Source organism: Ranitomeya imitator, chromosome 5, assembly GCF_032444005.1.
Source record: "Ranitomeya imitator isolate aRanImi1 chromosome 5, aRanImi1.pri, whole genome shotgun sequence".
NCBI lineage: Eukaryota > Metazoa > Chordata > Amphibia > Anura > Dendrobatidae > Ranitomeya > Ranitomeya imitator.
The window spans coordinates 545,572,173-545,585,777 of record NC_091286.1 but is presented as its reverse complement, the minus strand read 5'-3'; the positions used below and the strand labels follow the sequence as shown (position 1 = coordinate 545,585,777).

General features: G+C 43.8%; 1 protein-coding gene across 3 annotated transcripts in view; it reads left to right on the top strand.

The window, feature by feature from the left end:
• The window catches only part of CP (ceruloplasmin), a 297,764-nt gene that overhangs the window by 142,416 nt on the left and 141,743 nt on the right, over nt 1-13,605 (top strand). For all 3 annotated transcript variants that reach the window (XM_069727615.1, XM_069727616.1, XM_069727617.1), the window contains one exon: nt 10,611-10,757. In XM_069727615.1, the coding sequence (XP_069583716.1) occupies nt 10,611-10,757 (147 nt within the window). The remainder of the gene's footprint in view (nt 1-10,610; nt 10,758-13,605) is intronic.

Genomic DNA, 13,605 nt, shown 5'->3' with positions numbered 1-13,605 from the left:
TTTCGCTAATCTATCTGGGTATTGTAGTTCTCCCATCCCCTTTATTAATTTTGTTGCCCTCCTTTGTACTCTCTCTAGTTCCATTATATCCTTCCTGAGCACCGGTGCCCAAAACTGGACACAGTACTCCATGTGCGGTCTAACTAGGGATTTGTACAGAGGCAGTATAATGCTCTCATCATGTGTATCCAGACTTCTTTTAATGCACCCCATGATCCTGTTTGCCTTGGCAGCTGCTGCTGTAAGTTTATCATTAACTAGGATCCCCAAGTCCTTCTCCCTGTCAGATTTACCCAGTGGTTTCCCATTCAGTGTGTAATGGTGACATTGATTCCTTCTTCCCATGTGTATAACCTTACATTTATCATTGTTAAACCTCATCTGCCACCTTTCAGCCCAAGTTTCCAACTTATCCAGATCCATCTGTAGCAGAATACTATCTTCTCTTGTATTAACTGCTTTACATAGTTTTGTATCATCTGCAAATATCGATATTTTACTGTGTAAACCTTCTACCAGATCATTAATGAATATGTTGAAGAGAACAGGTCCCAATACTGACCCCTGCGGTACCCCACTGGTCACAGCGACCCAGTTAGAGACTATACCATTTATAACCACCCTCTGCTTTCTATCACTAAGCCAGTTACTAACCCATTTACACACATTTTCCCCCAGACCAAGCATTCTCATTTTGTGTACCAACCTCTTGTGCGGCACGGTATCAAACGCTTTGGAAAAATCGAGATATACCACGTCCAATGACTCACCATGGTCCAGCCTATAGCTTACCTCTTCATAAAAACTGATTAGATTGGTTTGACAGGAGCGATTTCTCATAAACCCATGCTGATATGGAGTTAAACAGTTATTCTCATTGAGATAATCCAGAATAACATCCCTCAGAAACCCTTCAAATATTTTACCAACAATAGAGGTTAGACTTACTGGCCTATAATTTCCAGGTTCACTTTTAGAGCCCTTTTTGAATATTGGCACCACATTTGCTATGCGCCAATCCTGCGGAACAGACCCTGTCGCTATAGAGTCCCTAAAAATAAGAAATAATGGTTTATCTATTACATTACTTAGTTCTCTTAGTACTCGTGGGTGTATGCCATCCGGACCCGGAGATTTATCTATTTTAATCTTATTTAGCCGGTTTCGCACCTCTTCTTGGGTTAGATTGGTGACCCTTAATATAGGGTTTTCATTGTTTCTTGGGATTTCACCTAGCATTTCATTTTCCACCGTGAATACCGTGGAGAAGAAGGTGTGGGATTGCGCCGTATGGCCACAAGTTGTGTCTGGTTTTCGCTGCATCCGGCAAAAACTTTTTCCGGCGTCTGGAAAAAACGCAGACACTAATGTTTTTTGTCTGCGGTGAAAAACCGGAAAGCGATGGATCCGGTGTTTACGTTTTTTGCTATAATGGAAGCCTATGGATGCTGGAATGCGCCAGATCCGGAAAATGACGGATCCGGCCACTGGATCAGGTTTTTTAAACTGAGCATGCTCAGATACATTTGGCCAGCCCCCAGTAAACCTATATAAACACTGCCAATGAGGCCTCCTCTTATCCATTTACCAGCCAGCTACCAAGACAAAAGACCTGCCACTAGAGCTGAACCAGCCACCAGCCAGCAGCCAGCCAGAGTGTGCCAGCAGCCAGCCAGCCAGCAAGCCAGCCAGAGTGTGCCAGCAGCCAGCCAGGCAGCTACAGTGTGCCAGCAGCCAGCCACAGCTTGACAGCAGCCAGTTGTAGCCATGTCTTCTTCTGGGAGCCTCCCCTGCGTCGTCAGCGCTGTGAGGTAAATAAATGTTTTTTTTTTCTTTTTCGTGATGTTCACGTAATATATATATATATATATATCTACTTTTTGTATAACAGGAAGCTGCAGTAGAAGAGGTGCTTCCAGAAGGAGATGAACGGGATGGGGAGATACCCGGAGCGGGCTCGCAATTGGTAAGTTTCTTATATGCATTGCAGAACCACATCATCACAGACATCACAGTACACACCACACATAAAAACAGATCATTACAGACATCACCGTACACACAACACATAAGCCTACATCCAAGCACATAATGTTTTTTCTTTTTTTATAGTCGTCTGATTCTGAGGCTCGATCTAGAGGTCCTCAAAGCGCCTCCCAGGGTCGCCGGTGTGAGCGTCAGGGTGGTCACCATCAAGTAAGTACCTTTTTTTAAAAAAAAATTTTTTAACTTTATGTTGTTGTTTTGAGTCTATTTTTTTTTCTTTTTTAACAGGCTTCACAGCATGCTCCTGACTCGGACTGTGAGGAGGCCGTCCTAAACATCGACCCCCTTATCGATCTAATCCGAGAGCGGGAGCCGCTGTGGAATATGGGGGACCACGCAGATGTTGTTGTGACCCGTCGACTCTGGGAGCAAGTATGCCACGAACTGGTGGACAACTGGAAGGACCTCGATGTTCGGGCGCAGAATCAAGCACGTAAGTATTCACATATTCACAGTTCAGTTATGTTGCTGGATGTAATGTGTTGTATACTATCCAATTTGTGCTTTCACTTTTCAGGCAAGAGAGTTGTCAAGCGGTGGCGGTCAATCAGGGATGGCTTCAAGAAGGAAATCAACAAAGAGATACAGGCCCCAAGTGGATCGGGAGGAGGCAGGAGCAAAGATAAATATGCTCGAGCCCTGTCGTTCCTCCGGTCGACGATGGTGAGCAGAAGGTAAATATTACCTACCCCATTTAATAAAAAATATTTACATGTCTAACACTTCTTTAGGCTTTCAGCCAGGGCCAAGCAATATCAATATATTAATTATATATTTTTTTCTTTTTTCCACAGCATCGTCAGCAGCACTTGGGAGCCTGCAGAGTTGAACCCTTCTGGGGCAATCCCTCAGGAGTCCTCCACCGAGGGACATTCGACAGTCCCGGCCCATCTGCACCTTCCCAGCCTTCCCTCACATCTGATCCCTCGGTCCCATCCACCAGCGCTGGAGCATCGTGGCAGACTGAGTTACATGAAGCTGCTGGTGAGGATATAGCTTTTCCTTTACCCCACCCCTCTAATGCTGCCACCACTAGAACACCTGTGGGTTCTGTGCGGCAGCGCCAGAGGGGTCAGGAAAAGAGCTATGCGCCCAAGTTCTTGCATCTGAATGCAGCCTTCCAGAACTGTCTCAAACTGTTGTCTCAGCAAATGACTGCAGGATTTAATTTGCTCAGCAACAGTATTCTTGAGTTGCACACACGCCTGGATAGGATGCATTCAGATGCAAGTAAATCTCCAAACCACACCTTTTTCCAGTCAGTACTTGGACAAGCTATATCCTGATCAGCAGATGCATGTAATGCAAGCGTGCCAGTTTGCTCTAGCGCATGTTAGCTCCCAAGCCCCTCCACCCACCCCGGTAGTTCCACCCGCACCTGCCCCCCCTTCAGCCACTGTCCCGCCTCCCCCTCCTATACAATACCAGCATCCTGCCCCCGTACCAGTTCCCAAAAACATCATCCACGCCTCTACTCCCTGCCCAACCTCATGACCCTGCCCACTACCAACAGTCTCCTTCAACACCCATCATGCCCCAAACACAACCCTGTTCTCCACCCAACACCTCTTCTGCCTCCCAATCCCTCTACTCAGGGCCGGCTCCAGGTTTTCGAGGGCCCCGGGTGAAAGAGTCAGTGAGCCCCCTCCCTTTAACACATACCCCGATTTATGATGCACAGATACGGCAGAGAAATGTATAGTACAATGCCAAATTTCACTTCTTACATGAGTGACAGCTATTGTAAATTCTGCAGTGTATATATACAGGACAGGGGGAAAGGTGCTGTGCAGTGTATATATACAGGAGAGGTGCTGTGCAGTGTATACATAAAGGAGGAAAGGTGCTGGGCAGTGTATATATAGGACAGGAGGAAAGGTGCAGTGTATATATACAGGAGGAAAGGTGCTGTGCAGTGTATATATACAGGGGAGAGGTGCTGTGCAGTGTATATATACAGGAGGAGTGGTACTGTGCAGTGTATATATACAGAAGGAGTGGTACTGTGCAGTGTATATATACAGGAGGAGCGGTACTGTGCAGTGTATATATACAGGAGGAGCGGTACTGTGCAGTGTATATATATTGGGGGAGAGGTGCTGTGCAGTGTATATATTCAGGAGGAAAGGTGCTGTGCAGTGTATATATACAGGAGGAAAGGTGCTGTGCAGTGTACATATACAGGAGGAAAGGTGCTGTGCAGTGTACATATACAGGAGGAGCGGTACTGTGCAGTGTATATATACAGGGGGAGAGGTGCTGTGCAGTGTATATATACAGGAGGAGCGGTACTGTGCAGTGTATATATACAGGGGGAGGGGTGCTGTGCAGTGTATATATACAGGAGGAAAGGTGCTGTGCAGTGTACATATACAGGAGGAGCGGTACTGTGCAGTGTATATATACAGGGGGAGAGGTGCTGTGCAGTGTATATATACAGGAGATGGGCTGTGCAGTGTCGTGAGCAGGGCGTTGTTGTATCAGAAAATCTTTTCGGTTTTGAGTTTTTCTATGAAACAAAGACTTTTCTACATAAACAACGTTGTTTGGTTTTGCGGCCCTAACAGATCTGTGCTACAAAGTAACAGGCAGCTCGGGCATTAATGAGGGACCTGATGCTGAATCCTTTCCACAAACCCTAATGACCCAATTAGTGCCCCGTCAGTAGAAGCTCATTAAACACCTCCCTGTCCCGAGCAGTCATGTACAGTATGGGGGGATCCTGCAGCCCACCCCCTGACTGCTCCATACCATACACTGCCCTCTGTCGGGCTCACTATTATCCTGTGCATTTCTCCTTCATCGTTACCCCATGTTACACTTGTCACCCCCCACTACAGAGTAGCAGGGCAGCCAATGTCACAGGTCACCCCCTCCCGGACCCTAATGGCAGCAGGAAATGTCTGCTCCTCTATTGGGTTGGAACCTGATTTAATCAAGGAATAATGTGGATTTGTTGCCGGTGGCTGCAGGGGAAGGGTTAAGTGATGCCATGTCCTTGGTGGGAGCAGTGGCAGCTGCTGGGACCTGGACAGACACAACCAATGTTGCTGTGACTGCACAGTGTGACCTGGAGGAGAGAAGCTGAGACTCCGGAGCAGAAATCACCCACATGCCAGCACTGAGCAGAGTCCCTCCAGTCACCAGCCTGGGGCCACGGGGCCCCAACGTACAGCCTACAGCTCAGTTTTATCCATGGCAGCAGCTCCCCTTCCTCCTGGCATCTGGTTAACCCCATTTATGCGGGTCGGATTGTTATCTTTAAGGTTTAGCAATAACCTTCATACAGATGGGAAGGGGTTAAGCTTCTTCCTTACCCACTGGTGCAGGTTTGGTGCAGCATGCATGTATTCTGGGAGAGCTGGGTTGCTGCAGCTTGCAGGCTGCACCCCACCAGCTGCTCCTCCAGACATCACCCACATTTTTAGGCAGCGGAGACAGACAGCAGCAGACTGAGCCATAAGACCAACTGCAAGCACTGCTGGATACCTTTGCACTCACTCAGGCACTGGTAGGAGCTCCTCCGGAATCTGCCTGATAAGTTCAGCTCAGCACTGCAGCCAGCCAGGGGCGGAGATCAGAGCAGAGAACGTGCTCTCTCCGCCCACAAACAATGTCACACTGGCTGCCTTCTCTTAACCCCTATGTGCCTGCCTGGCTGCACTGACTGAGTGAGAAGATGCTTGTGTCAGAGCTGGCACATAGGGGTTAAGAGAACGCAGCCAGCAGTGACTTTGTGGGCGGAGAGAGCATGTTCTCCTGCTCTGCTCTCCCAGCTGTATCTATGACAGCGTGAGTGGGCCCCCCTCTCTTCCCAGGGCCCCGGCATTTGCCCAGGTGGGCCGGGTGCTGACGCCGGCTCTGCCTCTACTCCACCTATCAAACTTTCCAAATTCCCAACACTACTCCCAGTTTCATGTCCACCCGTTCTCTTTCTTTCTCCACTCTTTCACCTGTTTTACCTACTGATCCATCACCACCACCACCACATTCCGCTCTCCACGCTCCCAATGTTGAGGTGTCCAAGTCTGTCAGCCCATCCAGTATTATCTCCACTCCACACTATCTAAATTTATAAATATTTTTTGTTAAAAATGTGTTAATAAAAAACAGTTTTTTTGTTTAAAAGTTTTGTCCTTCATTTATTAAATTATAAGGTTAAATACTTTGGGTAAAACAAGGTACAATACTGTGGGTAAAACAAGGTCAAACACTTTAGAGAAAACCCAACCAGGTACACTACTTTGGGTAAATAAGGTAAAACACTTTGGGTACAGAAGGTAAAATGCTTTGGGTACAGAATGTAAAATACTTTGTGGAAAACCCATCCACTGCACCCAAGCAATTGGGAAACTCACAGATTTGTTGGAATTTATCTGTAATTTCCAGCCAACTCTCCACTGTGAGATGTGGTATAAACTCGCCATGTAAAGAGTCCCACAATGCACGGCAGGTGTGCTTCACAATTCCTGAGATGGTGGAAATCCCAAGTCTGAACTGGAAATGGAGTGACGAAAGGGATTCTCTAGTTGCAAGGAATCTGTGAAAAAAGGGAAAAATGAGTACAAAATACCAGTAATAACATTACAGTTATAAGTCAGCTTTAACAGATGGAGATACAATAAAAATAATTATTACAAACTACCAGCAACAACATTACAGTTAGAAGTGTGCTTTCACAGGAGGAGATAGAATAAAAATGGCTTACCGAAGAGTCACCGTCAGACGCTCCGCCGGTGAAATGGAGAAGCGGCAATATGTGTCACTTCTTCTGATGAGGTGTCCAATTCGTTCCGCTAATAAATCAAAGTTCTCCATTTGCATCCCCACATATAAGAAAAATTTCTCAGGGCTTCCTCGTAGCTCCATGTATAGTGTAGAATACACCCCACGCGTCATTCTCTGTGCTGTGATGGGGTGGATCCACAAACGTCGTCGGCGCAGACGCATGATGCACTGCTGTCTCTCTCGCTCCTTCTCCAGTACAATCGCTTTCAAACGATTCTCCTCAACAGTAAAATCCACAGTAATCTTCAGACTGTTTGCAATCACGCCTTCCATCTTCGCGACTTGCTACTCTACAACTTGTCAAAAATGGGCTGTAGGAACACAGTATATATAGATTTTCAGTAACTAATCACGTTTGGGAGCCTCCCATGGGCGTTTTTCAAAACCGGATCCGTCGTAAAACGGATAAAAAAACGGACGAAACGGATGGAAAACTGATGAAACGGATCTGTTTTTTTGCCGGTTCCGCTAGTCAGATTCGGCAAAAAAACGGATCCAGTTCATCAGTTTATCACAATTTACCCTGGATCCGTCGCTCAGGGGCGACAACACTGGATCCAGCCTGACGGAAAAAACCTGATGTGTGAAAGTAGCCTAAGAGTTCATGTAACCTGTAACAACTAAGAACTAAACATGTCTGCTTAAAATAAGACATTTTAATGTACAGTGCTGTGCATAAGTTTTAGGCGCTTGTGGAAAAAATGCTGCAAAGTAAGAAGGCTTTCAAAACCAGAAATGTTAATAGTTTATTTTTTTATCAATTCATAAAATAAACAACTCTGCCATTTAATTTTCAGTAAAAATCCTCTCCATTCTATAAATAGAGGTATTTTTAATTCTATCGTATAAAGCTCACTGTCTAGGTTATCAGCCACCTCTACAGTCTATCAGAGGTGGCAAGGAGCGCCTGCGTGCATGGTCTTTGCTATAGAACTTACAAATGCTGCTCTGAAGATGGCTTCTGCCAATTTCAGTGACCCTGTGCCCCTCCAATGCTGCAGAGGTATGGCACCCAGCAGTACTCTAATTCAGCAGGCCCAAACTTTGAATCAGAATTAATGCACCTCTCCCTGGCACATAGGAAGCATGGAGACTGGGGTCCTTCATAAGACAAAGTAAAATAACCCCTTATAATGGGGTCTGCCGGGTTTCTTTCAAGAAGCACTCCTCCCATAAAAGTTTTTATCGTCTTAATATATTGCAATCATAATATTATATAGCACTGTTTACTTACAATTGTTCATTTTGCCTTTCTACCCAGATAATTCTTCAATTTTTTCTTCTCTAGAAAAAGTAAGTTTCTTGTCCTTGAATTTATCATCCCCCTTTTAAACCCCTGATCCAGCTGCTCCTTCCGTCCTCCTGTCAAGGACTTTTGCAGTGACTCATGACTCATTGAGGAAAAATTAATAGTGATGAGCAAATATACTCGTTACTTGAGATTTCTCGAGTATGCTCGGGGGTCCTCCGAGTATTTTTTAGTGCTCGGAGATTTAGTTTTCCTTGCTGCAGCTGAATGATTTACAGTGCCTTGAGAAAGTATTCGGCCTCCTGGAACTTTTCAACCTTTCCCTACATATCATGCTTGAAACATAAAGATACCAAATGTAAATTTTTGGTGAAGAATAAACAAAAAGTGGAACACAGTTGTGAAGTTGAACGAAATTTATTGGTTATTTTACATTTTTGTGGAAATTCAAAAACTGAAAAGTGGGGCATGCAATATTATTAGGCCCCTTTAGTTTCAGTGCAGCAAACTCACTCCAGAAGTTCATTGTGGATCTCTGAATGATCTAATGTTGTCATAAATGCCTAATGATGATAAATATAATCCACCTGTGTGTAATCAAGTCTCCATATAAATGCACCTGCTCTGTGATAGTCTCAGGGTGCTGTTTGAATTACAGAGAGCATCATGAAGACCAAGGAACACAACAGGTAGGTCCGTGATACTGTTGTGGAGAAGTTTAAAGCCGGATTTGGATACAAAATGATTTTTATAACTTTAAACATCACAAGGAGAACTGTGCAAGTGATCATATTGAACTGGAAGGAGTATCATACCACTGCAAATCTACCAAGACCCGGCCGTGCCTCTAAACTTTCATCTCAAACAAGGAGAAGACTGATCAGAGATGCAGCCAAGAGGCCCATGATCACTCTAGATGAACTACAGAGATCTACAGCTGAGGTGGGACAGTCTATCGATAGGACAACAATCAGTCGTACACTGCACAAATCTGGCCTTTATGGAAGAGTGGCAAGAAGAAAGCCATTTCTCAAAGATATCAATAAAAAGTGTAATTTAAAGTTTGCAACAAGCCACCTGGGAGACACACCAAGCATGTGGAAGGTGCTCTGGTCAGATGAAATCAAAATCGAACTTTTTGGCAGCAATGCCAAACGATATGTTTGGCGTCAAGGCAACACAGCGCATCACCCTGAACACACCATCCCCACTGTCAAGCATGGTGGTGACAGCATCATGGTTTGGGCCTGCTTTTCTTCAGCAGGGACAGGGAAGATGGCTAAAATTGATGGGAAGATGGATGGAGCCAAATACAGGACCATTCTTGAAGAAAACCTGTTGGAGTCTGCAAAAGACCTGAGACTGGGACCGAGATTTGTCTTCCAACAAAACAATGATCCCAAACATAAAGCAACATCTACAATAGAATGGTTCACAAATAAATGTATCCAGATGTTAGAATGGCCAAGTCAAAGTCCAGACCTCAATCCAATCGAGAATCTGTAGAAAGAGCTGAAAACTGCTGTTCACAAACGATCTCCATTAAACCTCACTGAGCTCGAGCTGTTTGCCAAGGAAGAATGGGCAAGAATTTCAGTCTCTGGATTTACAAAACTGATAGAGACATACCCCAAGCGACTTGCAGCTGTAATCGCAGCAAAAGGTGGCGCAACAAAGTATTAAGTTAAAGGGGCCAAATAATATTGCACGCCCCACTTTTCAGTTTTTGAATTTCCACAAAAATTTAAAATAACCAATAAATTTCATTCTACTTCACAATTGTGTTCCACTTGTTGTTGATTCTTCACCAAAAATTTACATTTGGTATCTTTATGTTTGAAGCATGATATGTGGGAAAAGGTTGTAAAGTTCCAGGGAGCCGAATACTTTCACAAGGCACTGTATATCTGTTAGTCAGCATAAGTACATGTGGGGGTTGCCTGGTTGCTAGGGAATCCCCACATGTACTTATGCTGGCTAACAGATGTAAATCATTCAGCTGCGGCAAGAAAAACGAAATCTCCGAGCACTAAAAAATACTCGAAGGACCCCCGAGCATGCTCGAGAAATCTCGAGTAACGAGTATATTCGCTCATCACTAAAAATTAACCTCCTCTTTCTACATAGAATTTAGAAGGATTCAGCTAGTCAGTTTTTAATCAAGTGATGTCACAGACCTAATGGAAAAGAGAAGAATTAACTGGTAGAAGGGTAAAATGGGCAATTGTAAGAACACAGTTCTTAATAATGTGATGAATCAATATATTAAGAGGATAAAAAATTTGATGGGAGCATAAGTGCTTCTTAAATGTCTCTGATATTGAAAAACAAGGAGGTAACATTCTGTTTTTGTATGGATGACCTGTGTGCCTTTCCATGACAAAGCCAGGTGTCAGAGGTCAATAGGCCCCAGAACACATCTCTACTGGCACTATATCAGTGATGTGACTTTTAACAGTCAAAATATATAAAATTATACATGATTAGAGAATGTAATAACCTCTAATTTTCACGTATTATTTATTAGGGCCAGTACTCTTGGCACAAGTAGGAGACACCTTCGAGGTCACATTTAAAAACAATGCAAGTCGCCCATACAGCATCCAAGCTCATGGGGTGAGCTATCAAAAAGCCATGGAAGGCGCTCTCTATAACACAGGCGACAATGCTGAAGGTAAATATAAAGTGTATATGTATTGTTAGGAATCATTTCTGTGTCTCTTCCAGCTATGTTGAACTATTGTCTAATGTGATTAAAAAGCATGTAGATATTAATTTTCATTGATGACATAAAAATGATAGATATTGCAATTGTTTGACTATTTATCTGCTTTTACAATTATCTGGGTCACTCAAAAGCAATGATTTTTGACTTAAAGGGGTTGTCTAGTCTTCTTAAATTGTTAAAAATGCAACTTGCTTGTAAAAGCAAGCAACTTTGCAATTAATCTCTTGTTAAAATACTCTCTAGTCTCAAAAAAAGAGGGATGATTCATTATATAATTTGTTATTTGTTGCCTAGAGTACCAGCCACCTCTGCAGTCTATCAGCAGTGGCCACTAACCTAGGTAGAAGCGCTGCACTTAACAAGCTCTTTGCAATAGAGCATGAAAAATCTGCTCTGAAGTTCCTGAGATCAATACATTTGCTTCTGCACTCTTCCAATGCTGCAGAGGCAAAGCTGGCTCTGCTTGGAGCATCAGAGGAGAGCAAACTTTGGGCTAGTGGCTCAGCCAAGCCGCTGGTCCGCACTGTCAATCATCAGGACTGTACCACCCCCTAGCAATCAGGTACATGAAAGGCAGAGAAATGTTGCGATCACATCCTGATCCTAGAAGTTGCTACAACCCATTTGATAAAAATGTTTACTTGGCTTTTCTGCACGTTACAGCCAATCAACAGCCCAGGCTATGGTATCTACTGATGGAAAATCAGCTGTTGTTACTAAGAAAACTGTCAGACAATCCTGATTTCCCATACAGCACTCATGCTTGTAATGTGGCAAAAAGTGGGAAGTCCCTGCAAGGAATTATCTCTCTTACATTCATGGGGATACGAATAAGGGATGTCTAAACTGAACAACCCTTATATAAATGTAAATAAATACATATAATGATTAGTGATGAGCGAACGTGCTTGGATAACAGGTTATCTGAACATGCTCAGGTGTTATCCGAGTATCTTAGGCATGCTTGAATAATATGTTCAAGTCCCCGTGGCTGTTAGACAGCAGCAAAACACATACGGCATTGCCTGTTTGTTAGCAAGGAAGGAATCAGTTCAGTTTATAAAAAAAAATTGAAGTTTACTGATGGGTCTGATAAAACATGTGTACAAAAGGCAGCAAGTAATAAACTTACGCTGTTATTCACAGTGGGCTTCATGTAACACTTCACCAATACAGGATGAATAACTTGAATCGTCCATTTCATCTATCTGTCTTTCACTGTCCACAGCCCACTTCCATGCAGTACTATAGCCTCGGCCTTGCAAGTCCAGTATTTTTTCACTAACGATAACAGATCTAGCTAAGGTCGGAGTCACATTTAGTGTAGGGAAATACGGTCCGTTTTTTACAGGCGTAATACGCAGAATTGATCCCAAAACAGTGATCCATATGTCATCCGTAGACAGGGTGTGGCTGCGTATTTTGCGCATGTAAACCTCCGTATGTAATTCGTATGGCATTCGTACAGCGAGATTTTCTCGCCGGCTTGCAAAATGGACATAGAATGGATCCATGGGCTCAAATATTCGTGAAAACACATACACAGTCTATATATACATATATATATATATATATATATATATATAATGTCAGTGAGACACACACATATATATATATATATTTATATTTAATACAGCGCTAGATAGCTTAAAAGCCGGTAATTCAATTGCCGGCTTTTGCTATCTCCTTATCAAACCTGACAGGATATGAGACATGGTTTACATACAGTAAGCCATTTCATATCCCTAATTTTTTACATACTCCTCACTAATAATAAAAAACTGGCGTGGGCTCCCGTGCAATTTTCTCCGCCACAGTGGTAAAGCCAGTGAGTGAGGGCAGATATTAATAGCCTAGAGAGGGACTATGGCTATTGCCCCCCCCCCCCCCCGCTAAGTACATCTGCCCCCAGCCACCCCAGAAGAGGCACATCTGTAGTAATACACATACACATTATGAATAAAGTATTTTAATGAAATATAAACACACATGGGGTTGAAAAATCTTTATTGTACACTTAATCCACCAACGGGCATATTAGTGAGGAATATGTAAAAAAATAAGGGATATGAAATGGTTTACTGTATGTAAACCATGTCTCATATCCTGTCGGGTTTGATAAGGAGATAACAAAAGCTGACAATTGAATTACCTGTTGTGAATTCTGTGGCTGAATTCACTCCTGTGGTCACAAGTGGTATTGCAGCCTCTGGGCTTCCTCCCTCAGGTGTTTTGGTGAGCTCGTTGGCTGCCTTGCTATTTAACTCCACCTGAGTCTGTCTTCCTTGCTCCTTGTCAATGTTCCAGTGTTGGATCTGAGCTATTGCATCTTTCCTGTGGCCTGCTGCTCTGCTAGATAAGTGTTACTTTGTTTTTGTTTCCGTTTTTTCTGTCCAGCTGTGCTATTCTCTTTTGCTGGAAGCTCTGAGACGCAAAGGGTGCACTGTCGTGCCGTTAGTTCGGCACGGTGGGTCTTTTTGCCCCCCTTTGCGTGGTTCTGCTTTAGGGTTTTTTGTAGACTGCATAGTTCTCTTTGCTATCCTCGCTCTGTCTAGAATATCGGGCCTCACTTTGCTGAATCTATTTCATTCCTACGTTTTGTCTTTTCATCTTGCTAACAGTCATTATATGTGGGGGGCTGCCTATTCCTTTGGGGTATTTCTCTGAGGCAAGTCAGGCTTGTATTTCTATCTTCAGGCTAGTCAGCTCCTCAGGCAGTGCCGAGTTGCATAGGTAGTGTTAGGCGCAATCCACTGCTGCTTTTAGTTGTGTGAGGATAGGTTCAGGTATTGCA